General features: G+C 38.9%; 1 protein-coding gene across 3 annotated transcripts in view; it reads right to left on the reverse strand.

Annotated features, from left to right (window-relative positions):
• Nucleotides 1-430: 430 nt before the first annotated feature.
• Nucleotides 431-15,587, reverse strand: part of POLD3 (DNA polymerase delta 3, accessory subunit) — a 54,274-nt gene continuing 39,117 nt past the window's right edge. For all 3 annotated transcript variants that reach the window (XM_010366820.2, XM_030918391.1, XM_030918392.1), the window contains exons 9-12: nucleotides 14,139-14,245; nucleotides 8,748-8,860; nucleotides 7,162-7,240; nucleotides 431-2,877 (exon numbers count right to left, since the gene is read on the reverse strand). In XM_010366820.2, the coding sequence (XP_010365122.1) occupies nucleotides 2,675-2,877; nucleotides 7,162-7,240; nucleotides 8,748-8,860; nucleotides 14,139-14,245 (502 nt within the window). In that variant the 3' untranslated portion in view covers nucleotides 431-2,674. The remainder of the gene's footprint in view (nucleotides 2,878-7,161; nucleotides 7,241-8,747; nucleotides 8,861-14,138; nucleotides 14,246-15,587) is intronic.

Here is a 15,587-nt window from a genome sequence, read left to right on the forward strand (position 1 = left end):
TCACATATGGCACTGTCATTTCATTTTAGTGGCTTTCCCTTCCACTACATTGTGAGGATCAAGTGCCAAATTCTACTGTTTCTATTATATCCTCTAGTCCCCAGGTCATAGGCTTGACACATAGTAGATACACAATAAATGAACAGTAAATATAGCCATCTGTAATTCCTTCAATAGGAAAATATCTACTCTCTTTAAACCTTTCATGAAATAGGACAACTATCTTCCCCTTTTTACCACATGTACAGCCAGAATGACTGAAGAATTCACCACCTGGGCCGTATAACTGATAACATTTCAGTAAGTTGCTAGCTGATTACATCACTTACGACATCAGAAAGGAAGCCACCATTTGTAGAGTACGTATGTGACTACCATCATGTACCGAATTCATGCTACATACACTTGACGTTAGTCTTGACAACCCTTGGTAATTCATTTTAGTTTTATTTTGATAAAGAACTTGAGGCTGTGAAACTTGCCCAAGGTCATACAGCTAGCAAGTGATGAAGCCAAACTAATACAATGTGCTAGATTTTCTTATACATGAACTAAACAATGAGGTTCGCTGAAACTAAGATTTCCCCAGGGCTGAAAAAACGATGAAAGCAGCAAATAACTTGTTCATCTCAGACTATAGGTATGCAGTTTTAACAGTATCAACTGAAAACCAGCCTTCTTCCCATTCAGAGTTTAAATAATTGCAACACTGTTACCATCCATCAAATAAGAGACTCATCAGATACTCAGTTTGAAGCACTGTCTTAAAACTTCTCAAATTTATTTAACTCATGTGGTTAACATGGTATTATGTAAAAAGAAAAAAAAAAACCCACCACTCAATACTTACTAAGCCTTGCAGGAGCTCAAGTTGAGGCAGCATATTGGGCATAGAGATCATAGGATTTGTATTATCCCTTGAAAGTTGGAACTCCAACCAGCATCAGAATTTTCCAATTCAAATTGTTTTAGTCGAGACCCCAGCATAATTTTTAGAAAAAAGATTGGATTGTTGCTTTTAATTTTCCATTCCTATTTAGACAAATGACCAGAGGCAATGACAAAAATAACTGTTTAAAAGGATTTCTCTCCAGAAGTTTTTTCTAATGGTTTAAGTCCATCCTTTTTCATTTTAAAAAGAAAGGGTTTTGGAGTATGTCAACCTTGCTATACAGCTTGCTATACAAAGCCACTGCTTCAGCCTTAGACATAATGCCAGGACTCATCTCCCACACTTCTGGTCTTAATCAAGTTCATACTTGGTTGCTAAAGAAGCTCATGTTAATCCCAAGGTCAGCACAATCCCAACCTTAAAGAGGAGACAGCTGATTGCATCACTTAATGACATACACCAGCCTGAGGCGGAAGAAGCTGGTCAGACACCCCTTGTCTGCTACGTGTGAGACACATCAGCAGCTGAGCGTGACCCCTTCCGCAGAGCTCACTGTGCAAAATCACCAGCACACCACTGCAATCCACTGAGCTCACCGCCTGTCTAGCCATAATGGAAGTCGCTTGAAGGTTATCATTGTAATAGACGATTTTCCATAAGTAACTAATAAAAATGTTTTCTTTGCTGTTTAGACTACTAACAATTCAGTCTCTCCCTCTCCATCCTCTCTTGGGGAGCCTGTACTTTTAAGCAAATAGGGGAGCTAAAAATACAAAGGAGCAACATCCATGTATAAATGTGTGCCTTATCTTCCTCACTAACTTCCTGGAAAAGTGCTGTTTTTGAATATTCTGTTTTCTCAAGAAGAAATTTTATGTAAATGCAGTACACTGTATATAGGAAGGGATTTCTCTTTTTAGTCTTTATCTCATTGTACAGGTTTCACTCTCTAGGTACTGAGAGTGGGGGAGGGGGATCAACAAACCACAAAGAGCATCATAAAGCACACCCCGTGTCAGCAGCACGGCAGCTCCTCCAATATCGTCAATGCTGACTCGAGGTAATTTCTGGTGGAGTTGAACACATCATTAAATTTCTATTTGTGTTCTGCCTGAGGCTTTTCCCTAACCACTAATTGCGAGTGAAGGTCCCAGAGAGCTTTTGTGTAAGGAACAGAACACAAGCCATGTCCTGGTCTGTAGCCAGGTGCCCGTATACTGCATAATGGAGGAAGAGGATTACAGGGAGATTTTCACTTCAGCCTTTAGTCCAACCAAGACTTAAAAGACTTACAGAGAACAGCCTCAGGAGGTTAGGGGACAGAAGTGTGGTACTGGAGGAAGACAAGAGGGGTAAACACATCCAGCAGCATGTAAGGATAAGAAACACCCACATGAATTCTCAGAATACAAAGGAACAAGAAGGAATAATTCCTGTGCCATATGCGGACCAGGGCATAGGGCGAGTGGGGAACACTAAACGGCTTCAGTGAGAATTCTGAAAACTGTTCCAGTATAATTTTGGAGTAAATCCTTCTCCTGGACAGGTCAAAGATTGTGCTTTTTAAATGTCATTAGAAGGTAACAGCTTTTTGCCTCCTGCTTCCAGATGATTTCCTTTTGGTTAAAAACCAGAAATAGTATAAACCTCACAGGATGAAAGAACAGTCTTTTGATACAAGTGAGGTGGAGATCTAGATGAACTTACATAGTAAGTGAGGAGCACATTTCTTGGTCTTCTCCCTTGACCACTTCAAGTCTCTGATCTACCAGAGATGGCAGTTTATTTCCTCTGGAAGAAGCCAGTAATGGACACCTGTCTGTTGGCTTTGCCCAGAGCAGCAGTCCCTTTCTTGGGGCCCTTTCGTTCCTCTTTGGGTTCTTTTTTCACAGTCATGGCAGGGGGTCTGTGTACTGAGGATGTCTTCATCTTAAGCTCCTCTTCACTATCTGTGCAGGATTCACTCTCGTAGACTTTTTCAGTCACTGGTAGGATGAGAAAAAAATGGAACATGGGCGGGTTGAATCATTTACTCTATCAAGAAAATGGGATGTCTTGCTAACCCCAATCATTTCAGACTCTCTGATCAAGGCAAATATGCTTACTTAGGACTGAATCTTTCTCCCACTGGGAGATCAGATCTAGCCTAAGGTAGTAAGTATGTGGAATCCTGAGCTCACACTGCCTCTATTTGATGCTTAGAATTAACATTCACTTTTCTCCCTCACTGCTATATCCCATGCCTTTAAATGGTCCTTTATCAGTGAATTGCCTAAATCCTTTATTTGGGTCCTGGCCTATGTTAGCTAACTTCCTGAACTCTGTATCTGAATTGTCTATATCTCAAACACTTACTTCTAACTCCATGCTTTGACTGGCTTCTTAAGTCTCATCTCACTGACCTACAATGCCTGCCTATTCCCGTTATTGGTCTTAAACCGCTGGCCTATCTGCCTGCCTCCATTCTGTCTAGCCAAGCTCACCGTGGACCCTCCTGTCTAGCTCTATCCTGATGCTACCCACTCTCTGCACATCCTAGGTACAGAGAATTGAAGATTAGTTACTCAGCTGTTCGGTTCTTAGTTCTTAATGGCTGCAAATTAACCCAAGATTTAGTAGTAGTCTGTATCACTAAAGTTAACTATCTCAAGCAAATGCTATCAGATGACACACTTGTTAGTTTTAAGGAATGACAGTGATAAAATGAGAAACAAAGTTACCAGTTTTCTTACTCCCCATCAGCCAAAGGCATAAATTGCCTTTCCCCTGCTATTAAAACTCACTGAACCTTTCCCAAGGTAAACTTGGAAAAGAACTATACCAGTAAGCACTCATTATGAGCAAGCCCCAAAGGGCACAGGCAGATAGTGGCTTCCAGCCATGTCGTCACATAACCAAGGAGGATCCACACTACTGCAACACATACACCAACCACAAGAAACAGCACGCCACCTTTCTGTAATTTGAGAGAGCTGTGGCAGCTGCATAACCAATACTACCTAAATTCTTTCTCAGCCTTCCTGGTTGCAGCAAGTGATAGAGAAACATTGAAGGAAAAGAGCTCGTTCTTAGCTGAAAAGTGTAACCTAACATGCATATTAAATGCTCAAATGATTAAAGTTTTTTTTTTTCATTAAAGAACAATGAGTCTAAAGCTCTTATTGATAATTCTTTCTAATAAAATATATCAAATTGTTCTAGAGGCATAAGCTTTGGAATCAAATGATTCTGTGTCCTAATACCTAATCTGCTACTTAAGATATCATCTCAAACTTTACTGTGCATCAGAACCACCTGGAAGGCTGGTTAAAACATAGATTGCCAGACTCTGTTTCCCAAGTTTCAGATTCAGCAGATCTGGGGTGGAACTGAGAATGTGCTTCTCTAACATCCTCCCAGAAAATGCTGATGCTGCCGGTCTGGGGACCACACTCTGGGAATTAATGTTCTTTCCTTCCCTGTTTTAAATGTTGAAGTGCAATTGCCACTGGAGCACTCCTTCTTTCTTATCCAGCTAATCCCATTAAGGCTGCATAATCAACAATCCCTTCCCAGAGAGTTCCCAGAGTTTGTCTTTAATTTTGTAAGAGCCCAGAATTCACTTTGATTTTCACTTAGAGGCTAAACAATACTGATAAACTTTAGATAGTATTATACTAAGTATTCTCAAAGGCCTTACTACTCAAATTGTGCTCCACACACCCGAGGCAACGGAATCTCCCATGAGCTTATTAGGAATGGACTCTCTCAGTTCCCACTCCTGGCCTACTGATGCAGAATTTCAATTTTAGCAAGATCTCCAAGTAATGCACATAGTCGGCAAAGTTTGAGAAATGTTGCTCTAAGATAATTAGAGAATTCCCACAGGCATACCTATTCGTTCAGCAATTAGACCCCAGAACACCACCTCCGTCTCACATGCATCTTCAAAAGCATTATGTAACTGAATTAATGGGACAAAATTACGAGCTGTTATTTATTCAATATCTTAAATTAGAAAAGTCTGAAGAGCCATCTACAGATACAGAAAGGAAATGACTTTCTACTAGTTGGTGGTATAAGACTTTGCTCCTTCATAAGCTATATTCTGTATTCAAATAGCAGCGTATCTACAACATTACACTTCAGCATCAATTAGCTCATTATTTCATTACTTATTAACGAAATCAATGGCTGTCTCATTGCCAATTTTGTGTAACACATTGCTTGGGGGTGTTAAAAAAGAGGGCAGCACCAACAAAATTTCTTTAGCAGCATATTCAGTATACTGTAAGAGCTAAAAGGAATATTTCTATATTCAAAGCTGTAGCTACCTCAAACCCCAGGAAAAAGGACGCCTCCATTAAAAATATGGGGCCTTTGTTTTAGCTGAACAACATGCCACTTTTCTGGGTTGCCATTTAAAAAAAAAAAGCAAACAAACCTGGTTTTTGTGGGTAACATCAGATTTCTTTTCCACTTAACTGCTTTGCTCTTAGAAACCCATCCCCTTGTCCAGGAGTCTACTCCAAACTTATCTCAGGGACCCAACTCCCCAGTTTCTGCTGCAAACTCACAAAGAGGGAAAGATGAGTTTTCTAAACCCACAGAACAAATCTGATTCAGCACAGAACAGGGCAAACCCCCTATGCTGGTACATTTGGAACAGTCTGAGCAGAGAGAGGAAAGCAGAACTCCTTTGTTGGTAACCAAAGCCAAGATTCATTAGGTTGAGCTTGGACCAAAAACCTTAAAAAAAAAAAAAAAAAAAAAAAAAAAAAAGTGCAATGTGAGCACAGTTTTCACTGTTGCATCCAAGGCTCTTAACAGTCCTGTCTGGAGACAGGAGTGCAAAAAAGTCCACATCACACACCTGGCCAAAACTCGAGTACTATGTTTTAAACAAAGCAATAAATAATTACCCACAAATTCCCAATGAACTCTCACAAAGACATTTGACTTTTTTCTTTGGGGCAGAAAGAGGAGGAAAAAACTGGCACCAATGCTTTTGTCCTCCTAAATTTAAAAAATATACTGTTGAATTAAGAAAGTCAACAGTAAATACATACATTATCACCCATGGCCAAACCAAGAGGCTTGAAAATGGCAACTATTAAAAGACTGAAAGCCAAAAAAAAAAAAAAAAAAACCCATTCAAAGTCCAGAATTCACAGGTTCACAAGAAATTTGGCACTGAAAAGACAGAATTTCCACATGTAAAGAATTTTACTCCCCAATCGCATGCTACAATTAAAATGGCAGAGGCCTTTTCAGAGGACTGGGAGGTTGGGAACAGTGGGACAGGGAACACAGATGACAAAATGTCCTCACTAGTTTTCAGAACCAGGAAAGGTTGATTCTTCAGAGCCAATCTTTTAAAAACAAGTTTGAACTAGAAGAAAAAAAAAAATCAAGAACAGGAAAAATAACCTTCTCTGAAGATCCAAGCTGTGGCAGGTGCCACAAAAGGCAAAAATGACAACCATGGGCTATTCAACTAACAAAGGTAAAAGCCTAAACCCACAACTCTTTTCAAACACAAAAATATAGTACCAGGATATGAGCATCCCATCAAACCTCAATTGCTAAATCTTAAAAGCTCCACAGAAGTCTGGTTTGATTATGGAAAGGGCAGAAGAAGCTAAAACATGGCTGAAGAACCAGCCAATGACTCAAAGCCTGAACTCTAATTCTTCCCTAGGCCTTCATAACAAGCACATGCTTTTACCTAACATGGCTTACAAATAGGAAACATAAAGGAAGCAATCTGGATGAGTCATTCCCTTCTGAAGAACAAATGGAACCAAATACCAAAAATGACTCTTGATAAAGCCTAATCATCTGTAGCTTCTTTTCCACTGTTCAAATTTATAAAAACAAATATTCTAGGAAAAAAAATGCTTCTCAATGTCTATGATAACATCCTAAGCCCATACTGTGGTTTCCATCTTGTTTTTAGACATATTTATGCCACCTGAATCTTCATAACAACCACACATTTAGGCAAAATGGTTATTCCACAGACAAGAAACTCTTCACCAGAGACGACATAACTTTTAGCCAACATCTCAGTGCTTATTTTTATAGTGTATGACCTAAACAAGAACCTAGGTGTTCTGACTTACACTCTGCTACACAAAGTGTATGCCATAGACAAACAGCATCGGTAGCACTTGGGGATGATTCATATGTAAATTAAAGTTTGAGATGTACCTGTTCTAAAAGGGATTATGGTGCCTCTACGGTAATAAGAGACTCTCTCCGGATTTGGAGCCAAATATTTGCCTTACCTATGCAGCCTTCCTCATCCACGTAAGTTTTAGATTTTAGTACGCGTTTTCGTTTTCTTTTGTTTTCTCCACTTGAGCTCTAAAAGATCAGAGGATACAATGTTAAGCTGATCAATTATATTATACAGAAAAATAACAAAAGCTTTTAAATCTATACTAATCATTCTCCAATACTCCATTATGATAAAAAGTTGAAAGAGAAACTCTACATTAGTTTTAGAGAACCAACCCCATCACATAGACAAGTTACGCTCACTATATACACAGGCTTGATATTTCATTGTTCATAAGAAGGAAAGCAGCATGCTGAAGAAAGAACTGTGTTCTGTTCATTCGGTCAATAAGTTTTTGCTGGGTAGTGCAGGCGACATGGTTAAAAAGCAGGATAAGGACCTTAGTGGAGGAGACAGATAAGGAAAGCAGACCACTGCAATACAGTGTGGTGAGGGCTTCAATGGAGGGCTGAGGCAGATATTATGGGAGCACACAGGGAAGGCCCCTAAACCACACCAGGGGTTTCTGTGGCATATGCCCTTGCTGTAGATACTTGCTATGTCAGCCTTCACATTTCTTGTTTTCTTTTTTTTTTTTTTGGTTTGTTTTTTAGAGACAAGGTCTTGCTCTGTTGCCCAGGCTGGAGTGCAGAAGTGCAATCATAACTCACGGCAGTAGTCCAACTCCTGGGCTCAAATGATCATCCCGCCTCAGCCTCCCAAGTAGCTGAAACTAAAAAGCATGTGCCACCATGCCCAGATATTTTTAAAGTAGAGACAAGGTCTCCCTGTGTTGCCCAGGTCTCAAAGTCCTGGACTCAGGCGTTCTGCCCACCTCAGCCTTCCAAAGTGCTGGGATTACAGGTGTGAGCCACCATGCCTGGCCAGCCTTGACACTTCAACCTTACACCTATCTAATTTAGTCTCAAACAGGTATTACTAATACCAACTTCCTTTTATCTCCACTGGTCTCTTTCATCCCATTTTCTCTTCAGCTAATGAGGAAATCAGTGTAAGATTTAAATGATGGTCTTAACACAATGAATTAAGAAAAACTAACAGCCACAAAGGAAAAAAAAAACTGTCAGCAACTATTTTTTCAACTCTTCATTATCTACACTAATAGATGTAAAAAAGATGCAGCTGAAGAGCGTTCCAAGCTGTATTTCCCCTTTGGCTGACAGTTTTCCCATCCAGCCCTTTTCCAGAATTGCTTCTGAAGGGCAGCAAATGTGTTTAAGTTGTTTGTTCCCCTGTCTTTCACATGTAGCTCTGATGCAGAGGGATCTCTTTTTGCACCACTCTAACAGGAGGTGTACAGCACAGCAGAGATGCCGAGGGTCATGAATACAGAACAGCTCCCAGGTTCCACCTCTGCAACGTTCTTGAGACTATACCCGCTAGCGAAATCTCCCTTCAGGTGAGAATGGAGGAATACCCATTCTGTACAACCTGTAGGAGAGCAGAATGAGACAAGAGCCATCTACTGGCATTTGTGAAGTATACAGCAAAGGAACTGATTTAGCAAAGTGGTGGTAGGTCCTTCAGACATAAAGGATACATGGATATGCAAGAATCCCAGTATAATTTTACCTTGACAGAAGGAGGTTCAGGCTCAGTCTTTGGCACTGGTTCAAGAGGTGGAGACGGAGGAGGAGGTGGGGATGGTGACTCAGCTTCATAAGCCCCAGGAGAGTCTGGGAAGACTGAAATAATGAAACAGACTTAGATCAGAGAACTACAAGCACTATCTGGTATAATGCCTTCTCCACTGGTTCTCTAAATTGACATGTCCAGCAAAGGGGATTTAGCAAGCAGTAATTCATGGTAACCAAGAACTTTGCAGTTATATAGTTATCTTTAAAATATATATTTTATTAATTTTATACAAATAAAATCAGAGAATCAAGAATTATTACAGCCAGAAGTATCTTAGCTAAATGTTTTCTTTTATAGCTAAGTCAGGTTATGAAGTTGGTTTGTAAATATCCACTCATCGCCTTCCATATGCCATGTATTTCACTTTATTTTTACAACAACTCTGAGACAGATTTTCTTATTTGCACATTACAGTAAATAGAGGTTCAGAGGGGTTCCGAAACTTGCCAGGGTCACACAGCTTATAACTGAGACAGGAGGTTTTAAGCCTAAGTCAATCCAATTCTACAGCCTTGCTATTCCAACTATACCATGCCACTTTACCATTGAGGACAAGACATTATCTCTCAAGATCTATGTGGAGACAATCCCTCAGGTTATAACGAATGTTCTATGCCAGAGTCTTTCACTGTGACCTAAGGCTTTTCATCACCTGAGATGTTTGTTAGACTGCAAATCTCCAGCTGATGTTAAGAGTATAAACTTGGAGGTGGGTGAAGTCATCTTTTAAATGATTATCATTATTTAAGCTCTAACAACTAGGACCTGATTAATATTTTGCATATTTCTAGTGACTGCTCCACTGATAAGGCTTGTTCTGCTACACTGAGGTTAACAGGAAAGCATACTTTTAGGGAAAAAATACTGCTGTGGAAGTGGCATCACCCAAGAAATGAGCACCACCAGAGGGATCCCATGATTTCTCAACAATTGCAGAATTGGTGGTCTTAGTAAACGGCCCATGAGAGGGGAAGCAAAAATCCTCAACTGACCTATTACTCAATCACCACAAAGAAAGTGCTGGTCAGGGGACTGGGTAGTGACTTAGCCTCACCTGCTCCCTGAATCTCCTGGCTGTATTCAAATTTTTAACACAAGTCTTGGGTCTGAAATTCTCCCAACTGAATAGGTCAGTGTTAAAAATTATGACAGTGAAGAGAGTTCAAGGCCAAATGACCTAAAGAGGTGAAACAGAACAAGAGCCAGAATGAACAATAAATTACACACTTTAAGTATAAAATGGGCCCCAAAAACTTTATAAGCTCTGGGAAACAAGAGAGAGAAACATAAAAGGAAAAGCAGTCCAGCTATCAGCACAGCTCTGGGAGGCTAGAACATGATGGGAACTCAGGCAAGAGAAAAGTCAAACCCCAGAAGCAAGCCTCCATTGTTCTGAAGGAACAGCTATGAAGAAAGCTGGGCTATGATGGTAGATGTGTTATAATGGGAGGAGGAAAGTTTAGGCAATGAGGAAGCCAAAGGAATTTTGAGACTCACAGTAATAAACTTAGGCATTCTTATTTCCAGTTCTGAAACCAGTTGACTTAACCAAAGAAAACAATCCTAGTGACACCCTCTAAGACCCCTTCACAGCACTGTATGCAAATGTTTATCTAGATCCCCACTCTAGACTCTAAGCTCCAAAAAGGCAGAGACACCACGATTTCCCTGGCATAAACACAGAGTAACTGTGTGTGTGTGTGTGTGTGTGTGTGTGTGCGTGTGTGTGTGTGTATTTATTTACATAAAGGAAAACCACCACTTTCTGAACTAAATTTGGAATGAGGAACCCAGGTCAAGGAAGACAACATCTCTCTCTCTCTCTCTTCCACACACTCCCTGAGAGAAACACTGTGATAATAAACAAGCAAAACATCATGACTCCCCCAAACAGAGAAGAGAATAGTAGAGGAGTCAAGAGCCCTTAATGATTAAGAAATTTCAACAAATCCTGGAAGATGGAAGGCAGATGGGAGAAAGTTGACAAAAGAGGCATCAGTCAAATTAGATGAGTCAGAGAGTAGAGATTATTATCTATTATAAAACTTCTATTTTTATCTGACTTTTAAGATTGTAGATATCGACTACTTTGTTTAAACTTGCCGCCATTCATGTACTAGAATATGTCTGTCTGCCTTAGTCTTTACCAAGCCAAACATCCCCACTCAATACATTTTTACTGACACAGACATAAAGAATGTTCCATGCACTGGTGTATTTTAAACAGATTTGTAGCCAATCTGCAGCTCTTCAAGTGAAAGGTAAGCAATGAAGTATCACTTATTCCAGGAAAGCAACCTTTGTTGGGACAGAATAAAAACTGCAATGAAACTAATTTCAGAGATCCAGTATGTCAAAGAGTTCTCTGGCAGGGACAGGTAATTAGAATTCCCGGAAACCATTCACAGCTTCCTAGGACTCAGTATTTTTTAAAAATACCTATCTTTACCTAAAAATGGGGATCATTTGCTTAACATTCTCCATAAGCACCTTGCAAGGACTGAAAATATTAGCAAAGACTTAAATATTTATCAGTTAAAACTACATTTCTTCCTAGCAATGTAGATGTTATTCTTAATGTTATTTCTTTCTGGGTCTGGCCTTTTGTTTTTTGCTTTACAAAGAGAGTATGTAGAACTACTAAAGGTGCAAATGACCCTGCGGGGTAAAAGAGAAAGGAACGGTCCCTTGGGTAGAGAGTTAGAGAAAGGAACGGTCCCTTGGGTAGAGAGTTACAAACAGAAGTGGAAGGGAATTCTCTGAAAAAACTGAAGGTACTTGCAAGTATGGGCACCTCAGCAGGAAGAGTAGAGTGAGTAATAAGAAAACTATCTGAACTTGTTTCCAGACACAGGTAAAAGAAAAAACAGGCCAGGTGCAGTGGCTCACGCCTGTAATCCCAGCACTTTGGGAGGCCAAGGCGGGTGGATCAAAGGGTCAGGAGTTCAAGACCAGCGTGGCCAACATGGTGACACCCCATCTCTACTAAAAATACAAAAATTAGCTGGGCGTGGTGGTGGGCGCCTGTAATCCCAGCTACTTGGGAGGCTGAGGCAGAGAACAGGTTGAACCCGGGAGGCGGAGCTTGCAATGAGCGGAGATCGCGCCACGGCACTCCAGCCTGGGCGACAGAGCGAGACACCGTCTCAAAAAAAAGAAGAAGAAAAGAAAAGACAAAACAAAAGAAAACCATGTACCAAGCACTGTCTTGGCACTTCTGACACATCATCTTATTTCATGTTCATAAAACGCCTGTACCATTTGTGATAAAAATCTCCATTTTAGAGATGCAAAAACAAGGAATTAAACAAGTTAACTAACCTGCTTAAAGTCACACAATAAATGGTCAAGGTAAAATTTAAACCCAGGTCTGCCTGACTCCAAAGTTCTTGTATTTTCTCTACTCCTGCTGTTCCTTTTCTAACTTCTGGCTGAAGACAGCATATTGAACTATATGACATACTCAGTGTAACAGAAATAAAGCAATAATAAGTTAGAGACTGTGTAAGGGTTTAAAATAAAATCCCACTGGCTTTGAGACAAAGATGAAATTTAAGAATAAAAAGGCAGAGGTTTATAAATTTAGTCAGATGCCAAAAATTATCTTTGCCAAAGGAAAAAAATCTAAGAGCTTCTGCTCTATATCATCTGTTATTATAGGCTGTGCACCTCTATCGCATTTCTTCACATTCCTTTCAAAACTAAATAACCCCACTTATATTTCTAATCACCCAACAGTATTATTTTTGTAGGCTACAGATCAGAACTACAGGGAATATTTCAGAATGATATAATGAGTGCTCAACCAACCATAGTAATTCCTTAACTTAGAACTGACTCCTTCACTAATACTAGAGTATCTAGTTTACCTTTTTAATGTACATTAGGTCGATGGCTTCAAAGACCTTTCCAAAATCTTCCCAAGGTCTTTTACTGATTGGAAATAGGGAAGACTGTTCCAATTAGCACCTATTCCTACATTTACTTCCTAATTATTTTCCCATGTGTCTACATGGAGTTGTTCCTTTCTGCAGCCTTGGCCAAAGCATTTTGATAAATGACAATGGAATGAAAATATAGCATTTGCCTCTCTGGGATGCTCATGTGTCTTATCCTACCCATTCTGAAGGGCCACTATAAACCACGGAAGGACATTGTACCTCTCACAGCATATCAACAGCTGTAATTCTAAACACATAGCATGAATGGTAGAATCTAAATCCACAGAAGTGTAAAAGATGCTACATCTCTATCACAGACTCAACTTTTTGCTACTATTTCTTGGGTCTGTTCATTTTTTTGCATTACTGTCATCCATATATATAATTTGTTTTTTTTTCACTCACTTGTATAGTTGAACTGATATCCTTTTTTCAGAAGCCTCTCTTAGCATTTTCAATTCCTCTCAGTTTCTAGAAAAAGTAGAATCTTACAAGTTTCATTTTGTCCATTGATAGCACAGTAGGTTCCTTTTTTGCATTCATTATTATTCTTTACTCTCCCTTTTAGTATCTGTTTGTGTTTGTCTCTATATCTTCATGTGATGCTGAAATACTTTAGACTAGATTTCCCCTCATTACCTAAAATGTTTTATACCCATTATGCCATGAATTCATGGACAATTGATTAGAGCAGTTCAAACTTTTCACCACTGTGTCTCAAAGTGGGCTTTTCAAGGTAGAGTCATCCACCAGCATATCAGTTCAACCCATTTAACTTTCTTTTTACCCTCCTTCTTTTTCTATATACTTTATACAATTTGGGGCAAGATCTTGGCTCTTCAAAATACTTGATATTTTTTAAAAAGCATATTAATGTTCCTGGTAAGACTCTTGCCCTTATGAGGTTTGCTTATCTTACACTGCCCACAGCCTAAAACTGGAAGGGTCCACAGTGTCATTCCCTTCCAACAATGACACTGCAGGTTGTTCCAGTTAACCCTAGTTTTACCTGTGTGGACCACCACCAATAATATCCTGGCTGCCTAGAATGTCACAATTCTTAAAAGACTCACATGAAGGTAGCCAAAGGAATATCCTCCCCTTAAAAGAAAAAAAAAAAAGAAAAGAAAAGAAAAAGTCTTAGATAGTGTGTACAATAATAATTCTTATCCTCTTTCCCTCTGTGTTATTTTGACAAATTGACAAAAGATCATGGTTCTAGTCAAAAGGCTAACGCAAATTTCAAACAGGAAGAGGTGCTATGGTGTCTCTCAATGCTAGAATTACTACTCTTATTGTGATCCTTAATCCATTACTGTTTTAGCTCCTTGAACATTAAAAGTAGAATTGATCTCCCTAACCAAAAATGACTGGTAATGCCCACCTTCATCTTCACTGCTATCAGATTCAGGAAGTTTGATTCTTCTCCTTTTTTTCTTCATGTTTTCAGTTTCCTTTGTCTCATCATCAGATAACGCTACTCGCTTCCCCCTGTTGTCATCCAGAAATAAATTAAGCTTGTTACACATAACAAAAATGTAAGTATTCACATGCTCTTATGGGTTTTGCTTTATAACTCGTGGTCTTAATTCCAGAGGGTAGAAAAGGACAGCCAAATAGTCCAATAAGGACTCTTGTTAAGGATACTCTGCTAACCCATAACTAGGTCACTTTATGAGGTGACTTGAATAAAAAATTTCTAGAGTTTTCTAGAAACTGCTGGAAGCTACAACCAGGTTATCAAAAATCTCTCCAAATTCCTTCTTAATTCCCTGATAGGACTTTCAATTATCCAACAAGCATTAAATAAGCAGCTACTACATACATACAAGGCTCTTTGCTGGCCACTGAGAATACAATGATACAGAAGAAAATACTGTTTTCAAGAAGCTCTGGCAAGCACCACTGGCTATAAGGCAATGTGGTAGATTTAACTGGACAAATAAAATGTTATGGAATATAATTCATATTTGGAAAACTTAAAAGCTAAGTAGAAGTTCATCATGTAGAAAGGGGAAACATATTTTAAAGAGAAAGAACAATATGAGCAAAGGCAGAGATATCCTTTTAAGGTGATTCTAATGACATAATAATAATAATAAAAAAAAACCTAGACTCTGCCGTGACATTATTTAGCTCCTCAGGATGAATGGATACTCCATCACACTCCTCATGCAACCAACAACTAATTTATCAAAGGCCTACTGAATGTTAGAGACACAAATATATACAAGACATAATCTTTGCCATCAAGTACCTTATGTCTTATATAACTTGAAATACCAACTTTCCTTTCTACCTTGAACTAGAAAAAGAACAATTAAACCCAAAGTAAAAGGAAATAATAAAGATAAGAACAGAAATCAATGAGATAAAAAAAAGAAAATTAACAAAGCCAACGTTGTTATTTGTGGGAAAGAGATTAATAAAATTAATAAGCTTTTTATAAAACCCATTTTGAAAACAGAAAAATATAAATTACCAATCAGGAATGAAACAGTGAAGAAATCTGTATTGAGTACAGGTTCTACAAACTCGAAGAATAAGGTTATATAATGAACAGGTTTATGCCAATAAACTCAGCAATTTAGATCAAACTTTGAGTTTTAAAAGCACAACTCAGTCAAAACTGATCCAAAAGAACTAGAGAATTTGAACAGCTCTAGTTAAATCAAATTCACAATAAAAAACCTTTCCCACAAATAAAATCCAGCCCTGGATTCACTGGTAAATTTTATTAAACATTTGAAAAATATGTACGTATATATAAACTCCTTCAGAAAACAGAGGAAACTTCTCCCAACTGCGGTCATGGATCACTTAATGACAGGGA

Source organism: Rhinopithecus roxellana, chromosome 15, assembly GCF_007565055.1.
Source record: "Rhinopithecus roxellana isolate Shanxi Qingling chromosome 15, ASM756505v1, whole genome shotgun sequence".
NCBI lineage: Eukaryota > Metazoa > Chordata > Mammalia > Primates > Cercopithecidae > Rhinopithecus > Rhinopithecus roxellana.